General features: G+C 30.6%; 4 protein-coding genes across 6 annotated transcripts; 3 read left to right on the forward strand and 1 right to left on the reverse strand.

Moving 5' to 3' along the window:
* Positions 1-5,339: 5,339 nt before the first annotated feature.
* On the forward strand, positions 5,340-7,818 carry LOC143259726 (uncharacterized). Its single transcript, XM_076523127.1, has 4 exons — positions 5,340-5,747; positions 5,811-6,471; positions 6,544-7,109; positions 7,192-7,818. Exons 1-4 carry the CDS (start codon positions 5,691-5,693, stop codon positions 7,789-7,791), a joined length of 1,884 nt encoding a protein of 627 aa, XP_076379242.1. The 5' UTR covers positions 5,340-5,690; the 3' UTR covers positions 7,792-7,818.
* A 313-nt stretch (positions 7,819-8,131) lies between these two features.
* LOC143259727 (peptidyl-prolyl cis-trans isomerase FKBP8) lies at positions 8,132-11,310 on the reverse strand. 2 transcript variants are annotated; one of them, XM_076523128.1, is made up of 6 exons: positions 10,921-11,310; positions 10,106-10,515; positions 9,515-9,766; positions 9,208-9,407; positions 8,743-9,044; positions 8,132-8,668 (listed from the first exon to the last, which is right to left on the reverse strand). In XM_076523128.1, exons 2-6 carry the CDS (start codon positions 10,124-10,126, stop codon positions 8,358-8,360), a joined length of 1,086 nt encoding a protein of 361 aa, XP_076379243.1. In that variant the 5' UTR covers positions 10,127-10,515; positions 10,921-11,310; the 3' UTR covers positions 8,132-8,357. The 2 variants fall into 2 exon arrangements, with proteins under 2 accessions (XP_076379243.1, XP_076379244.1); XM_076523129.1 differs by lacking the exons at positions 10,106-10,515; positions 10,921-11,310 and adding an exon at positions 9,916-10,028.
* Positions 11,311-11,920: 610 nt separating this feature from the next.
* Ppib (peptidylprolyl isomerase B (cyclophilin B)) lies at positions 11,921-13,322 on the forward strand. Its single transcript, XM_076523131.1, has 4 exons — positions 11,921-12,085; positions 12,359-12,566; positions 12,657-12,841; positions 12,921-13,322. The coding sequence occupies exons 1-4, from the start codon at positions 11,993-11,995 to the stop codon at positions 13,053-13,055; spliced, it is 621 nt and encodes a 206-aa protein (XP_076379246.1). The 5' UTR covers positions 11,921-11,992; the 3' UTR covers positions 13,056-13,322.
* A 710-nt stretch (positions 13,323-14,032) lies between these two features.
* PGAP1 (GPI inositol-deacylase) lies at positions 14,033-18,072 on the forward strand. 2 transcript variants are annotated; one of them, XM_076523125.1, is made up of 10 exons: positions 14,033-14,472; positions 14,775-14,928; positions 15,020-15,130; positions 15,231-15,338; positions 15,402-15,841; positions 15,905-16,155; positions 16,232-16,660; positions 16,741-17,127; positions 17,209-17,586; positions 17,682-18,072. In XM_076523125.1, exons 1-10 carry the CDS (start codon positions 14,317-14,319, stop codon positions 17,944-17,946), a joined length of 2,679 nt encoding a protein of 892 aa, XP_076379240.1. In that variant the 5' UTR covers positions 14,033-14,316; the 3' UTR covers positions 17,947-18,072. The 2 variants fall into 2 exon arrangements, with proteins under 2 accessions (XP_076379240.1, XP_076379241.1); XM_076523126.1 differs by having other exon boundaries at positions 14,404-14,525.
* The last annotated feature ends 43 nt before the right edge of the window (positions 18,073-18,115 follow it).

Here is an 18,115-nt window from a genome sequence, read left to right on the forward strand (position 1 = left end):
ACTGCGAATTTTTGTACGGTTTTGGTATTTATGAATTTGTGAAACACAAAAAACTGAAAGTTATTAAACCAGTATGTAGTAGTTTATTATATAGTAGTTATATAGTATATACGTGTAATAAAAAATTACTAAAAGTTTTGTTTTTTCTTCAGAAGTTCGAGAAATTAGTTTTATTTAATAATGTGTTAAAGAAGTTTCGAAAACATTTAAATTAGTATATAGAATGTTATCTCTCTACAACTTTTTATTTAAGCATCTATCAAGATTAAATACAATCGTGTAGATTTATGTCAGCCATATGCATTCTGAATAACCCAATAAATCAATCCTTTCAATTCCTCAAGGAAAAACTCGAGTGGTTTGATTCATTCTTTAAAAAAATATTTTAGCTGTAACCTCCGTATAATATCAACTCGGCCCAAGCATGCTTGAAATCTTCTCTTCGAAGGCCTAATTAATGCGTTCTCGACGAAGTCGCGGCGTTTTCTTCGGGCGAGAAGAATAAATCGGATCCGGTTCCGTGTACGGCACACGTGTTGAACAGATCAAGCCTGCATAATTTATTAGAAAACAGCTAAATACCGGTGCATCCAACCGGAATACGTGCGTCCCGCTCGACTGTACACGTAATGAAGAGGAACATCCGCGCTCGCGGAGGATGGTCGAACGATCGTTCTCCGATTTTCTCGATAAACGATGCGCTTTGGCGTCCTTTGCTATTGGACTGCGGATGTTTATGCGAATTTGCATTTTTCCCATAGGAGAAACTGGAATTAGATAAAACTGTTTCGAGAACCGTCCCAGGGAGTGGAAGGACTCGGACGTCTTTGGAGGCTAGAGACACGCAAACATCCTCCGTCTATTTATCATTGATGACTATGTTGCTGTCGACAAACGGAATTGCAGTCGTCAGAATTTCCCTGTAACTACAAGATTCCATGAAGTGTTACGACGATGTAGATTTAAAGTACAATTAAGAGTTGATTTGCTGTCGAGAATAAACGTGGTTAACAGCTACTGCAGTGGGGTTGTTAAGTAGCTTTCATCAAGATCGATGAAATATATAAAATCAAATGAATTCTAGCATGCTTGAACCCCGTTTATGCCCTGCAACCTTTGATCTAAGTATAATAATTCCATTTATCTTCTATACTTATATTCCTACGTGTCAACTAATTGCATAATTCACCCCTCTTTCACACTATATTGAAAGAAGACCTAGCAATCATTACATAATTTATTTCGTACTTTTTTTCGTGACATTTTATGTTCCTCTCCAGTTTTGATTCCGTGGAATAATAAAATCAAGCATTTTGTACAACCAGATTGTTTCTTAGACTCATCTAGCAAATATTTCACACGTATGAATTCCATAAAGAATTTGTGAACAAAGAGAAGAATTTTTCAAGTATACTCTTATGGGGAAAAAATCACGTTTGCTTGCAAATGGAAATTTTGTTGATGTCGACCCGGGTAAATTCCCAATGAGACGCACTACGAAAATCGTGTTAATAAGATGGAATCAATCGTTTCGAAAGTTAGGTGCGGTTGTATATTTTAAAAAGTCTATGAATTTAAAATCGCAACTGGCCAGAAATTTGCGATCAAAATGCGGAATATGTTTCATCGGATTCGGCTCTCGCCGACTTTCTCAATCGACGTTTCCCAGCTTTGGGTACTCCTTCATTAAAATAATTATTTCGAATATTTCCGTACTTGCTGAGAAACAGAAGACTATCATTCATTTACTTCCTATAAAAAAAAACCTTACGTAATGACAAAAATTAATATACCAATTGGAAACCTTAGACAGAGACTATCTCTCTGTTCGCTGTCTTTTTCAACGAATCGATATCACCGCCATTCGACGCATTGCAGAAGCGAAATATGGATCATCAATAAAAACCTCAATATTTACGATATTCGTTTCATAATTCAATAATTAATCGATCAGCAACCTTGGAAAAAATTACTATTGTTAAAGGAATCCGCGTTTTAGCATTTATTTAGATATTCGTTGATAGACTATATAGATTTTCTACATTCGTGTCAGAAACGACTATTAAACCTATTAAGAAAGAAAATTGTCTACTCTACTCCAATTCGCTGCGATTAAGGCGAAACATTTTTATTTCGCATAAAGACCAACAGTCTAAAATTATACCGATTGCTTAGTTCGACAATAATTCGAATATACGATTTTAATCAAATTCGCACTTTGTTGCACTTCCAACACATTTTTAAGCTGTCTAGACTTTCGAGTTATCTAACAAAGTGAATACATTTCTCTCGCTGTACAAAGTTACGTATACTTATATACAAGCACGAATTTGGGCATACGACACTGCAAGAAGAATAGTCAAACCATCGTAGAAAATAGTATATAAAGTACATAATATTATGTTAAAAGAAATTCTTTTGTTCACAGCAGACTCGCCAAGTGTTCACGACCGGGGAGGGTTCGACGGCTAATAAAGATTCTTATTATCATTATAAATAATAACATCGTTAGACTGCCGGCAATCGAGCACACTGTGAAAATCGCGTTTCTACGCGCGCGTTCCAGCAGGCTGCGATCACGCGCCAAATTGTGCAATCCTTCTGCTTCCTTTTCTCTCCTCCGCCGTTTCTTTCTTGTCTCTCCACCTCCGCCGCTGCCACCTCCTCCACTTCTTCTTCTTCCCTTTCGATGCAATTCATCGTTCAAATGGATGACAACTCCCGCAAACGGCTGTGCACCGTTATCTAACGGCGCGAGGCGACGCGACGTTACGTCACGGGTGTGCTTGAAAATCAATGGTTTTATAAAATTGCGTCAACCGTGTAATGTTCTCCATTATACACGATTATGATTTCGTATCCATACCGAACGTCGCCGACCGATTCACGGTCCCGAGACTCGTTTAGAAACGAAACGTGTATTCGTATGCTCCTGCAATAGCCGGCTGACTAGCTATAGTTCGAGAGTCTCGAATCGAGACTGCTGACGTTATTATACGGACTGACAAACGCGATTTTGCAACGATTCATTGCCTTCCGAATAAAAATTCACCGATATGTCCATCGGTCTCTTCTACGAATGCATTGCGAATAATTAGTAGACTGTAAGGATTTCTTCTCTTTATAGCGGAGTAATTACATTCAGTTATATATAGTAGAAGCTAAGTATATGTAAAAACACCAAAACGTTTACATATTGTTAATCCCAAAGAATTCTGTTTGAAGTAAAATGAAAAACTGGTTCAACCCCCTTTATTCTATAAACAGTAGTTGTGGCTTAGTATGAATTTGTTTACTTCATCTTGAAAGTGCGTACATGTGTGTTGAATTATTTTTAAAAGATGACAAAAGCCGAGACTTTTGGCACACGTAAATTTTAACAAAACTGTAGCAAATTTTTCTAGCTGTTTTTTTATTACAAATTTGTGTTCGTATTGTTCGAAGGTTCGTCAATATTATTTAAAGAATTTTTAAGTCGATTAATTTACTAGTTAATGCATTTACTGCTCTGTTTAGTTTGGGTAGTGCGATCTAAAAAGGCCTAAAAGGCCGTCACAGTCATAGTTAATAGTAATAGTATTTTGACTGGTATGTGCTTTGGAAAAAATAATGCTTCTGGTTCAACAGTACTAATCCCGGGCTTTGCGATTATTATACAAGCAAGCATTGAGAAAATTGAAGTTACAATAACGTCTGGTTCGAATTGTTACAAGAGGCGCACGGCCTTGAATAGTTCGTTACTCTTGCGTATTGTCGTTTTGTCGTAAAAACGCGACCGCAACTTGTGATCTATGCATCGATTTTCACGAGCAGCTCGTTTGCGAAACTGTCGTTAACACGGACAAAACAATTTCATGTTTGAACACTCTCTTGACTCGTGGCAAATGTTACCTTGTAGAGAGAACGCGAAACAAATTTACGCGTTTCCAATATACCGTGTAACACTTAACACTTTATGTACCACTCTTAAAACAATATTGATCTAGGACAGTAGGGAACAGTTTTTGTGCATTTCCAATTTTCTTTTTATCGATCAATATCTACTTTTACGATACGAGAAGCTAGTAAAAATAAAGGCAATCCTGAAAAACCTAATATTTATACATATATGTACTACAAGTATTTTTTTATGTAACTCAAATCCATCAATATGTACAAAAGGCGTATATATACGCTCATTAAATTTCTTAAATTTGTTTAATTAAATTTATTTTTCATTAACAATGTCAAATTTTATATTCTTTATATTTAATTACGTTCACATTTACTTTGTCACTAATCATATTGCGCATCTATATGCACGAAATCTACATTTTTGTTAATGTGCATATACAAGAGAATCAGTCTACCTTACCCTAATCTAGCTGTACATTAACCCCTCAATTAACAAATGGCAAATGTGGTTAACACAGCTACGCTGCATTTCAATACCACACTGAACAATTCGACTTTGCGCGTGTTCAAGAATAGCTTTTCAATAGCTTTTTACGACAATGCACAACAATTAACAAGAACGTTATATATCACTTCTTTTTGAATTGTATTTTCCATCGAACGTTACATAGCTGCCAACATAGGAATCTGTGTATGCACTGCACTTCTGTGGTAAACAAAATTTTTGTCAGAAGCTTTCAAACAGTGTAAAAAATAATTTTAACATTAAAAACAATTTTAAGAACTGAATATTACACAGAAGTTATTGTCACATATTTATTAATATTTGTTGTTTAAAATTAAACAACAAATCATATCCCATACGGGATATGAGAGTCTCCATGCCCGGTTTCGAATGTGCTAAATTGTGCATGATTCAGGCTACATAAATTGTAGGAATCTGACATATGTTTAGTACCACCTCAGCACAGATTCGAACCCAAGAGTCCCCTGTCTTATGAGATACGTCTATGCCACAGACGATGTACATATATGATTTCTATTTTATTAAGCTAAAACTCAATTTTAAAAACATTTATTTGGGCATAGATTATTCTACTATGATCTATTATAATTAATATCTGTATGCACAATATAGCCTAACGTTGCGACCACTCACAGACTTCTAGTACAATGTGGTTGCGACTCCATGTGGCAAAATCAGGAAATTTGGAGCTAATTTAAATATGGTCATTGGCCATTTAGCAATATTAAATAGGAAGAGAATATCGACTTTATCTATATGTACATATGTCCTTCTAAAATGTTTCCTTTTAAACTGAAAAAATAAACCTGCACGTACAATACAACATATTCCAATTTTGAATTTAAAATTTTTTTTCTTACACCGTGGTACTCGTAGATAACAAAACAAACTGCACTTAAAGGGCGTTTGCATTGAACGATTCAACAACCAATCAGAATAAGAATACAGGGGAATAGTTACGTTTCATGGGCCGTGTTAGTCAATTTAAAAAATTTTAAGAGTGTCAATTAAGATACTATTAAAAAAGAGTGTATATATTAATACATATTTCATGAATTGTAATTTAATGTGAAATCAAAAAGAATTTTATGGATTCACTTGAATCTGATCAATGTTTTACATTTGTGATCATTTTTTTGAGGTTATATACGAGCACAATTATTTTATAAAATGCTAATTGATTTCAATTGCAGCAAAGAAAATATTCTATAATTCTATAATATAATTGTCGGATAAACTATTATTATCGTCATTCGAAATTTCTTTCATAATGTCAGGTAATAAGAATCACACGTGTAAAGTATTGTCACTTCATTCGGGAAGTCAGGTAATAATAATAATTAATTTAATCAGCTTGAACAATATAATATAGAAAAGTATTTTTATTCAGGTTAAAGACAAAGCTTATAGTGCAGAGATTAATAATAAAAGTTTAAATGATGAAAATAATGATCCTGAAACCGAACTTATGACAGTGACTAATGAAAACAAAATTAAAATTAATGGATTGGATGTATTAAATAAGCAACTTAAATCATGCAGCCAATGTTCAATGACATTTAGATACAAAAGACATTTGGATCGACATTTGGAAGGTCACCAAAAAAATAATTGTTCTTACTGTAATGCAAAATTTGCAAGACGTAAACATCTTGAAATACATTTATTTCGTTCACATGGAGAAAGAGTAACAAAATATCCACATACTTGTGATGCATGTCCTCGCAGCTTTCCTAAGCGTACTTTATTAAATCGTCATCGAGCAAAGCATAGTTATGAAAATGGGAAAGTTTGTTCGGACTGTGGACAAATGTTAAAACCAGAAGAAGATGACAAAAAACACAAAGAACACCACTGTATAAAAAAATTTAAATGTAGTAGATGCTTGCAAGCATTTAGTATTGAACAAACATATTTATTACATATCCAGAATCATGATAATCACAAATGTTCAAAATGTGATGTTACATTTGCATCTAAAAAGAAAGCTCATGAACATTATAGAACAGTACATCCTTCAAAGTTGAGTCATGATAAAATCTCAAATAGTGGTAAGTTTTCAAAATTTAAAACAAATTTTAAAATATACAAACAATATTCATAAGAAATTCTTTTTGTTGTAGGCATTTATTTCTGTTCAGACTGCAAGCATTCTTTTGTTAAAAAAGATGATTATTCTCGTCACTTAGAATCTACTTTGCATCTCAGTAAAGTAAAAAAAGAAGTATCTATGACAGGCATTTTTACATGTTCAATTTGTTCCAAAAATTTAATTTCACAAAGAGCACTTGATCAACATGTTAGGCGTATACATAAAGGAGATAAAAGGTTTACGTGTAACATATATGGCTGTACATTTCAATGTGCTAGAAAATCAGATTTGGATAGGCATAAACAGTTACACATAGAACAGAGAAATATTATATGTGAACAGTGTGGTAAAACTTTTACTAGTATTAGTATTCTTAATGATCATGTTCTTTATGTACATAACAAAGAAAGACAGTTTGTATGTGATGAATGTGGTAAAACATTTAAACGAAATAGTTTATTAAAAAGACACAAACTATCTCATCAACAATATCGACCGTTTGTTTGTATGCAGTGTAGTACTGCTTTCAAGAGATCACATCATCTCAGTCGTCATATGGAAACTTGTCATAGAATTGTGTCTGTAAAGAAAAAGAAGGTGAATCCAATCAAGCTTTAATCGTATATCTTTAAGATATTTAAATGAAATGTACATTCATGACATATATCATATTCAACAGGTTGTAAAACTCATGAAAACAGAAGATGGTCATCTCGTTCCAGTGCCAGAAATACCGAAAAAACTGAAGCCCAAAAAATTAAAAATTACAGAAGACTTCGATAAAACTTCAAGTGATAAAATTTTTTCTACCACAAAAACGAATATCATTAATGAACATATTGATTCAAGATTCGAATTACAAGCACTGCCTGACTCTCATGATCTTTGTGAAAACCCAATTTTATCATTAGAACTCTCAAATTTATTAACTACTACTGATACTATTCCTCAAGTTCTGTCATTAGTAGATATTAATGCAGGACAGATTGTTACAGTAGAAGTTACCAGCCCAAAAACGTCAACAATGAATGATCTTATAGATCAGTTTGAAACAAATTCTAATGAAATATTGAATCTTAATAATTATCAAGATCTGGAATTTCATCATGAAATTTTAAATACAGATCAACCATTTTTTGAAAATTCAAATTATTCTGAATTATCATTCGGAACGGTCGAAGGAACATCACTTTTTGTGGATTCCAATATTAACAAAATAGATACGACCCCAATAGATAATTACTTAAATCAACCGTTTCCATCGTTTTTAAATCTTTAATAGAATTAAATAAAATATTTAACTATCTTTTCAATTGTTTTTACACCTTTTTTACATAAATATTATGATTTAGAAATGTATATATTATATAGATGTTTATGTAAAACGACAAAGGTTATTGTAAGTATAAATAATAATAACAAAACAATAATTTGAAAAAATGTGATACTTTATAATAGTTCCTGATGGTTAAAATTTAACTGACATTTAGAAAACTATAATAATTACGTAATTCTCCTTGATATTTAATTAAAAATTGTTTATTCCGCTTCAACTCTAAAGAATTTACTACTTAATTGCAATTATAAATTGTATTTCAATAGTGAAATTCTAAACAATCTTCTACTCAAAAGTATGTATTATCGACAAAAGTGTACAGAAATTTGATTTACAAGCATACATTACTCACATGTACACACTTATAATAATGAATATTTCTTTTGTCTACGTGTTTTAATATTCATATTTTTATGAACATAATTAATTAACAATGTTTAACTGTGTATTAGTACATTTTACAATATGTCCCATTCGCTTTCTACATTTTATTTATTTTTTATCTTTTCTCACAAAATGAATCTGTATAAAAGGAATCCTGCTACCGCTGCAGTTGTTCCACCCATTATGCTCCACGAAACGTATGATATGGTTTTACTTTTAGTTTCCTTCTTTACATTTTTCAAGGACGTATTAGTATTTTTGTGTGTACCAAACATTTTGCGATACAAATTTTTTTCATGTTGAGCATCTTTAGTTATCTTTTCTTTCAAGATAGCTAATTCCATTTGAACAGCCTTTGTTTCTGGTACTAGTTTCACTATTTGGAGTAATGTCTGATATGCCAATGTGTGTTCTCCTTTATAATGCAAAATTTTTCCTACAAATATGTGCATATAAGCATTTGTATTATACAGTTTGTAATGTGCAAGTTTAAATAGTTAGTAATAATACCTTTCCTGAAAAGTGCTTTCACATTTTGCGGTTGACAACTTAAAACACTTTCTACACTTTTCAATGCTGCATCATAGGCTTGTGTCTTCATTTGTGCAGCTGCTAAATTATTATATACCTTCATAGAATCTTCCAACAATTCTTGTAACTCTGCATCAGTAGCAGAATCATCCATTTCGGTTTGATATGAAGAACGATTTTCAGCTGGTATTAAGAATTCTAACGCTCTTCTGTAACATTGTATCGCAAGCATTGGTTCATCCCGCTCAAACCACCAATTTCCACGTTCACGTTTTTTATTCCTTTAAAAGAATAAATTATTAACAATTAGTAGGCTGTGGAATTTGATGTACTTAATAATTGCTGCCATAATTGTTAACACAAAAATAGAATTTCATTTCATTTTAATTTATTAAAATTTGAATATAAAAATCTAGTAAAAAAAAATACAATAAAACTATTTACCCAATTTCTTTTCGTTGCTTAGTGCTAAGTGTTTCTATTTCCTCTTCCATTTCAATAGATTTTAGTTCAACTGTATATAAAATAGTTGCATCAGGTGGTATAGTTGGTAATTTGCCTAACTGTCCATAAGCAAATCTTGGGTCTACCTCAATTTCAGCAATTTCATTTACATCCATAAGAGCAATGGCTAGATCTAATCCCTATTAAAAGATATGATAAACCATACAACAATAATGTCACAATATATTTATCCTTAAATTATTAGCCTTTTTAAATTTTTTATGAAGTGAACTTTTAAGATAAATACCTGAATTACTTCAAGATCACCTAATTGAATTTTAAGATCCTCATACTCTTCGACAACTGTACCATCTCGTAGCTTGCCAATAATTCTCAATGTACATATTTCAGATCTAACTGGTCGAGTACTACTTTTCCCTTGCTTCACTACTTTTTTTCTAAGTTGTCGATTCCCTAAAATATCTATCCATTCTTCAGGAGGATGGTCATTTAAAGTTGCCTTTGTCATAGTATCATTGGGAGCTATATTATCTTCCATCTTTAAAATTTAAATACAAATAAAAGTAAATTATTGTATCATTCCGAAAGGTTTAGTTAGCAAAAGATTATGTGTCACATTTACTAAAAATAATAGCATTTTATTTTTAAATTTATAAAGTATACTAACAAGAATTCCGAGCAACTTACAATAAAAAATTTCGTGTTCTTATCGATAAGACATGCACTGAATATGTATTTTACAAGTAACACAAAAATGCACTATCATTTCGATAATTGAAAAAATTCAATCTATGCAATAATATTATTATTGCCATTTACTGTATAATAATAGAATGATTTTAACCCTTTAACGATAATATCCGCAAAAAATACGCACCTTGTTACTTTCAATCTTCATGACAATCTTTCGAAACGTTACAAAATAATTTCTGTTTATTTGCAATACATGTACATGCGACACCGGTTGGCTTCACTTATCACTTGAAGTAAGCTTCAGTAAGTTTCACAAGAGTACAGCTCGAAAAGGAATTTTCATCGAGTCTGATTTGTGATTACATAAATATGTATGTATTTTTGTTTGACGCGTACAAAAATTAAAAAAAAAATTGTTTTCTTCATTTCATTGAAATAGGTCTTCAATCAAGTAAATACTTCCGTTTTGTGACTAATTTGACTATTTTGAAGGTATTATAATTGCATGTGTTCACTAACTTTTGTCTCTAGCAAAATTTTGTTATGTGTCACTTTCATCCTTCTTTCTTTATAGTGTTCGAGGAATTTTCTAATCTGCAAAACATAGAAAAATAAAAATTTTAATAGCATACAATATTATTACAGAATGTCCTAAAAATATAACATACTTTAGAACATTAAACTGTCTTGCAAAAGTACAAATCAAAAAGTCTCATGACTTTGTAAAGGATTCTGTTTTTGAGATGTTAACGGTCGAAGATCAAAGATCATGACAAACTGAGATATTATACATAAGTGAATATTTTTTGGATAAGTGAATGTATTTTTTCTATATTGTTGTATAATACAATTTAATAAAAATTATTAAGCACACAAAATCGTATTAAAGAAAACAATTAACATCAATCAACTATTTATAAATGTTAGAAAAAGACATACTAATACTGTAATTATATTGTCAGTATATAATGAAAGATTGTCAAATAATCGAATAGATACCTTGTGACTACATTACGGACTATACCTAATGCAGTAAAACTAAATTAGAATTTAAAAATATAAATTTGCATTAACATCCATATTTTAACAATCAATTCTTTTCTCAATGCATTTCCAATTGCATTTGTTGTCTTTGTGTAATCTAACATGTGTGTATATACTGACTGAATCGTGCAATGACCGAACAAAACCAAACCACAGATTACAGTAATGGACACAGCCGTGGTGAAAAGACATCCTTTAGATTTAGATTGTATGAGAATAGACTAACTGTTTCATTCATTTTAACATATGCAACCTGGATATCATGTTGAACATGTTAAACTTTACAAATCACAAATACTTTTGCTTTAAACCGAGAATTATTTTTGTTACTATGCCAATAAAATTAAAACATTTTTCTACTAATAATCATCATATTTTATTTGTTTTTATCAAAATGAGTGAATAGTAGAAAACAATGAATTACTTTCAGTGTGAAGTATGGTATATATATAAATCAATTTTTCATTAAAAAATATACTTTTTTCTATATTAATTGCACTGTTTGAAATATTGAAAGACACTCCAATCTGGATAGTTAGTCATACCTCCTAAAGGAGGTATAAATAAGAAAATACGTCAATTTGTTTGTACATGTTCATTATTTACGTCAACATATTATAAAAATAATGCCACGTATTAGAAAGAAACAAAATGTAGTATTTTTTATCTTGATTTATTGACTGTATGTATGTACTCATAATACAACTCATCTGTTTTCATTAATTGGACTTTTTAGCTATAAATGTTTATACAAAATTCTTTAAAAGAAACAATAACGTATTCTAATGCAATAATCCGTACATATATGTATATGTAAACACGTATAGAATTTTACGCTTATAAAAATTGTTTGTACGTTACTGTGCGAAGTGAATGTAATCTAACCAATCAACAGATTACACATTTCTAACGTGTACGCCTGCGCGAAGGATTCACTTTCCAACTGTGTTCCATTCTGACAGAGCGCAGTCGTCCGGTTGCCTTTGTCCGGTTGTTTCTTGTTAAATTAAAATCTTTTTAATAAACAATGAGATTACTTTTATTAGTGGGTCTCGCGGTATCAGTCTTCAGTTCGAGTAGCAATGCCGATGATAAAAAGGGTCCGAAAGTAACGGATAAGGTAAATAAATCACATAGCACAATTATAACGGATGCGGTAACAAAGAACTTCAATTTTCGAACAAAGTAGATAAAAATAAAGTTCTTTGAATGAAACGAAATTTATTATTATAGGACAATATATGTCTCAACTTTTTATTGAGAAATAACATATCAAGTTTATTTGTTTTTAACTTATAATGTATAAGTTTTAAAAAATATGAGGGAAGAAAGTAAGAAAAATCTATGGAAAGTAACACTTAAGATATAAAAAAATTGATCAATTTGTACACAGGTTTGGTTCGATATAACCGTTGATGGGGAATCTATAGGGAGAGTTGAAATTGGTCTTTTTGGAAAGACTGTACCAAAAACAGTTAAGAACTTTGTAGAATTGGCTAAGAAACCCCAGGGAGAAGGATACAAGGGTAGTAAATTCCATAGAGTTATTCGTGAATTTATGATTCAAGGAGGAGACTTCACAAGGGGAGATGGAACAGGAGGTATATTTCTATTTTATCATAAAACATGATCTATACATTAAAATTTAATATCCATTCTTTACCACAATGTAATTAAATATTCCTTTTTAGGTCATAGCATTTATGGAAACCGTTTCGAAGATGAAAACTTCAAATTGAAGCATTATGGTGCTGGATGGTTGTCTATGGCAAATGCTGGAAAAGACACCAATGGTTCTCAATTTTTCATTACTGTGAAGCAAACTCCATGGCTTGATGGTAGACACGTTGTCTTTGGCAAAGTAATCAAAGGAATGGTATGTTACAGTAATCTCATAAGACTTTAAAATATCTTATATGGTTATTTCATATATTTATAAGTAAATGATTTTACAGGATGTAGTACGGAAAATTGAAAATGTAGGTACTGATACTCGAGATAAACCAACCAAGGATGTTGTAATTGCTGATAGTGGAGCAGAAGTTATAGCAGAGCCATTCAGTGTATCAAAAGAAGATGCTATTGATTAAAACGTGATATTTACATTTTATTTTCAAAGGAAACACTAACTTTATATGATTGCTCTAACTGCATAGATGTCTTTATATATTCTGATACAATGACTTTGGTGATTTTGTATGTCTTCAAATTTGATTTAATGAGAAAAAATGTAACATTAGAAGTTGCTTTGAAAATGTGTAAAAAAAGTAATGGTACATACTAAAAACGCATTTGTTACAACGGAAACTAATTATTCATGGTAATTATGTAATAAAATATATTTTTTAAAAGTTTAATTTTAAGACATTTGAGATAAACCATGGATCTAGAAATGAAATTTTATAGAACATATAAAATTGAAAAAATCAATACTACATTAAAGATACCTTATCTCCTTCATTGTTATCTTATTCCAACTTTTATAAAAATATATGTATATGTCGAAACGCGCAATAAATTTTATATATCTATAATCATGTTTGTTTAATTAACAAATAAATATACTTTGTTTAGTAATTTGTATTTTATAATTCTTCCCTTCTTCTTCATTATAAATAAAATCACAATACGTTACAATGCCACGTAAGTATTATTTGCGTACTATCATTGTAGGAACACTGTGTAAACATATTATGTCGCTGTGAGCACGAGGTGATCTTTTTTTTAGAACCAAAAGCATCCTTTCACTTGAAAGTTCATGATATTCTCACGAACTTTAACTCATTGTTATTTACAAAAAATTTATTGTTGTACATTATAAATTTGATACTGTATTTTATATAAAAATTGAATCCATCAATATTCAAATATGTACAATATGAAATTGAAATGTTTTCCAAATATGTACTAAACATAAAATCAAGTGAATGATGTTTTAAAATCGATTCGCATTTGAGTATCCATCAATGATTTTTAGTTATTAATGTTATCTTTTATTATAATGGATTGCTTTTTTAAATATACACATTTTTTATAGCGAAATAAACGGGATTGCGCAGTAGCGTACCTATTAAATGGGTATATCCTACACGTGAATATGTATAGTAACAGTAACCAAATCTGTCTTCACAATGTCGTAATCTTATAACTAACCATAATAATTCTTGTCAGTTACTTCTCTTCAGTTGAAATTTCATTATTTTTTTTGTATTAGAACATAACATAACTGATATATAACAAAAACCTTCCATTTATACTTCTAGTTTGTTTATTTGTCGCGCCAATTAATGAATTTCCTTTTGTTATTTAATTTTGATCTTTTCGTATGAGCTACTAAACGAAATAATAAAAATGATACTGATTAAGTCTATATTAGTCTATTGCTTGAGTTTTTCACTTTTAATGTTGCTTCTTTTATTTTACATTCTTGGAGCTGCTCGTTATGTTACGGATTTTGAAGAAAATACTTGCGATATGACATATATGTTTGAATATCCACAATATGTGGTACGTAAACAAAAATATGAAATTTTTGTGTAATTAAAACAAAATGAATGAATGTTAGTATAATTTATTTTGACCCTCCCTCTCGCTGAGTAATTTAAATTATATTAGTCAAGACTGTAGAAACTTTGGATACAATAAATAAAATATAGAAGTACATATACAAACTATTACTTTTAATAAAATTCTATCAAATTTATCATTAGACTAATTAACATTATCTAAGAGTTATTTCTACTTCGAAAATTATAATTTTATTACTTTCGTTGTTATTTTTATATAATATGAAATTTTATTATCATTAGAGAATCTCTTTGGATAATGAAATAGAAGAACGATATCCTAGATATGGACTATACGCATATGGAGAGGGTTTTGTTACGGAAAAGCATAGAAGAATGTATTTCTCAGGAATACCTGTTCTTTTTATACCAGGAAATGCTGGATCTCATGAGCAAGGTTTTTACAATTGAGTCGCATAATTTATATTGCTTATGACATTACTTTAAATTTCTACTGTTTATAACAAATGCATGCTTTTTTCCCTTAGTAAGATCTCTTGCATCAGTGAGTTTAAGGAAAAGTTTAAAAGAGCGAACTCCATTTCACTTTGACTATTTTACAGTTTCATTGGGCAAGGATTATTCTGCTTTATATGGAGGTATTGAATTTAAATACGTATAAAACTCTTTCTACAAATAATTATTTAATATTTATTAATATTTATACAAAATTACTAATTAATGGATTATTAATTTAAGGTGTATTAATGGATGAAACTTTCTATGTTTCACACTGTATACAAAAAATTTTAAGTTTATACAAGTCCAGTGTAGAAAATGTTATACTTATAGGGCATTCAATGGCAAGTACAACAATTATATAATTATTGTAATATATATACTAAAAAATCCTTCTATCATTTTAGGGAGGTGTTATTGCTAAAGGTTCTGTCTTACTAAGTTCTAACACAAATACCAGTGTGACAAATATAATTATAACTTTAGCTACTCCTCATATGCCTACATTGATATTGGACAGGACTTTCGCCAATTATTATTATAATTTAGAAAACCGTTTAAATGAAATAAAAGATGCAGGAATAAGCATTATATCAATAGGAGGTGGATCAAGAGATACACTTGTGACTACAACACAACTATTAGATCCTACTGCAGATATTAATGTTCTTTCGACCAGTATTCCAGATGTGTGGAAATCTACAGACCATTTGAGCATTCTTTGGTGTAAACAATTAGTTCTTGCTATTGTGTGTTCATTATTTGACTCTGTTAGTGTTTCTCATAGACCTCCCAGAATTTCTTCCAATTCTGAAGAGAGAATGCAAGCTTTAAAATATCATTTTCATCATGTAAGAAATTCTTTGAATTCTTTACCATTTTCACGTAATGTTTCTAATAGAATTAATTTGTAGCGTATTTATGGAAAAAGATTATATCACTCAAAAGAAACAATACAATTTGAGCCTGGTGGTGAATGGATAGAAGATATTCGAAGGCAGTATACATGGAGCAGCAAAAGTTCATCTAGAAGAACACCTATTTACCTTATGATTAGACTGACTGGGCAACCAGATGAATTAACTATTGATACTATAAACTTGGAATCTAAAGACTGGTTATTTGTTTGCACAGCATCCAGTATACAAGGACAATCAAGAGTTTGGTAATTACATTTTCTATTTACAAATAAAGTAATATTTGAATAAATCAAAAACATTGATATGTTATGTATCGTTTAGTACTTGGGGTTGGAATTTGTCAAACAGAACACTACTTCTACCAGATCGTCTACATCGTCCGAGAAAAATTGTTGACTTAAATCTTCAAGAAGTCAACTATCCTGGTGCAACACATATTGTAGTACGAATTACTCCAAACGACTTAGATGAACATGTTTTAGTAAATGTTGATTTATATTCTCATGAAGCAAGATATGTACCCATTAAGAGAAGTATGCCTTTATTCAACATTTTATTTAAAAAACCCCAAATTAAAAAGTCAGATATTGGACATGTGAGATATTATACTACTATTGATAGCAGTATAAACGTCGTGACAGTTGAATTAGTATCTGAATGTAAGGATGTAACGCATAATGTTGAAGCGATTGTCGAATTATGCGAGGCAGGGAGCATCGGTGTCTCACAAATTCAATTTTTCACATCCATGTAAGAAACAAAATAATTGTTAAAAATTCCTGTATAATTTCTAAAGCGCAAGTAAACAGTACAAATTTGTATGTTTTTAGAGATAATGGGCCGAAAACGATGAAAATTCAGACGGACTATAAACAATTTAACGTTTCCCCATATTTAAGATTAACATTAAATCCAGCATGTTCTTATATGTTCAATATTCAGGAAGGTGGTATTATAGACAGAATTTCTATTATTGTTAGGGATCGCTGGTACTTACTATATACAACAATTATTAGCTTACTCTTATTACTTCTCTCAATAAGAATTAATCATAGCCGTGAACAACTTCCAACTATAGTAGTTACAATATTTCTTTCATACTATTATGGTTTAATCTTTGAGTGTTTGATTGCTATGGCAATTCTTTCTGCATTCACCATTGGACTGTGCTGTTCAATTATATTTTTGGGTTCAGTAGCACATGGTATTGCTGTAAGGTAAAACAATTTAATTGTTTATTTATTACGTGTGTATATTTTTACTACTTTATGTGAAAGTGAATTTATAAATTCTTTCAGATTTTTAGCACGTGCTATTACATTTTCAACAACGTGGTCAGACTGGCTACTTGGTGGATTAAATCAATTGCCCTTTATAACAACCATTTTTGTTGTATCCATAATTCCTGCAACTTGCGGAGCTTTAGCCATGATAATATCGGTATTTCTGTATTTCTTAAATCTAACAAAAATGTATGAAGACTATTTAGAAGAACTTTTAATGGCTTCACTGCAACATTTTAATTGGACGAGACGATTTAGAAGTGCGAAAAATGATCCTGAAGAACATGAAGATACTAGACAAAAAATATTGAATCATCTTATTCTTTTCTTACTTTGGTGTTTTACTGCTATTCCAGCTATACCATCTGTTTTAGTTTGGGCAAAAAATTTCAGGTTTGTTTTTACATACTCTTAAATAATATGTTTCCTTCGTACTATATGCTGATATTTATGAAAAATATAACCAATATACTATACATTTATTTCAGTTATGACATTAGGTTGACCACTGAAGATCCTTTGCTACACCAAAGCTGGATAATCTTAGTAGTATGCAGTACATTAGGCTGGCTACAAATTCCTCCTAAGTATCAAGCAATTCGATCACAAGTATTAGCCAGCATATTATATTTTATAGGGTGGATTATACTTTTAATGGGAGCTGCATCGCATCCACAATTTTATCAATATTATATACCACCTGTAGTCGCTGGAATTGCTAGTCTCATTACATTGAACTTTATTACGTCTTAAAAAATAATTCATTAATATAAAGAATGATGTGTTTAGTAATATACAGTTTTTTTATTTTTTCAGCATTAAATATGTAACATATTAAAAAAATAAAACTGTATGAAGTAATTTCATTAATATAAGTAATTAATATTTTACTTACTTACCATATATCATTTCTAAAAAGTAA

Source organism: Megalopta genalis, chromosome 6, assembly GCF_051020955.1.
Source record: "Megalopta genalis isolate 19385.01 chromosome 6, iyMegGena1_principal, whole genome shotgun sequence".
In the NCBI taxonomy this organism is placed as follows: Eukaryota; Metazoa; Arthropoda; class Insecta; order Hymenoptera; family Halictidae; genus Megalopta; species Megalopta genalis.

What these genes read in the sequence shown, in the direction of transcription:
- LOC143259727 (XM_076523128.1), bottom strand. Translation starts at nt 10,126, where the DNA reads ATGAAGATTGAAAGTAACAAG. An exon ending in TGAAGATTGAAAGTAACAAG is followed by an intron (nt 9,767 to 10,105) that starts GTGCGTATTTTT and finishes TAAATTTTAAAG; the next exon opens with ATGGAAGATAATATAGCTCC. An exon ending in AAGCAACGAAAAGAAATTGG is followed by an intron (nt 9,045 to 9,207) that starts GTAAATAGTTTT and finishes ATTCTTTTAAAG; the next exon opens with GAATAAAAAACGTGAACGTG.
- PGAP1 (XM_076523125.1), top strand. Translation starts at nt 14,317, where the DNA reads ATGATACTGATTAAGTCTATATTAGTCTATTGCTTGAGTTTTTCACTT. An exon ending in TTATTCTGCTTTATATGGAG is followed by an intron (nt 15,131 to 15,230) that starts GTATTGAATTTA and finishes TATTAATTTAAG; the next exon opens with GTGTATTAATGGATGAAACT. An exon ending in GCACATGGTATTGCTGTAAG is followed by an intron (nt 17,128 to 17,208) that starts GTAAAACAATTT and finishes AAATTCTTTCAG; the next exon opens with ATTTTTAGCACGTGCTATTA.
- LOC143259726 (XM_076523127.1), top strand. Translation starts at nt 5,691, where the DNA reads ATGTCAGGTAATAAGAATCACACGTGTAAAGTATTGTCACTTCATTCG. An exon ending in CACTTCATTCGGGAAGTCAG is followed by an intron (nt 5,748 to 5,810) that starts GTAATAATAATA and finishes ATTTTTATTCAG; the next exon opens with GTTAAAGACAAAGCTTATAG. An exon ending in TGTCTGTAAAGAAAAAGAAG is followed by an intron (nt 7,110 to 7,191) that starts GTGAATCCAATC and finishes CATATTCAACAG; the next exon opens with GTTGTAAAACTCATGAAAAC.
- Ppib (XM_076523131.1), top strand. Translation starts at nt 11,993, where the DNA reads ATGAGATTACTTTTATTAGTGGGTCTCGCGGTATCAGTCTTCAGTTCG. An exon ending in GTCCGAAAGTAACGGATAAG is followed by an intron (nt 12,086 to 12,358) that starts GTAAATAAATCA and finishes ATTTGTACACAG; the next exon opens with GTTTGGTTCGATATAACCGT. An exon ending in GCAAAGTAATCAAAGGAATG is followed by an intron (nt 12,842 to 12,920) that starts GTATGTTACAGT and finishes ATGATTTTACAG; the next exon opens with GATGTAGTACGGAAAATTGA.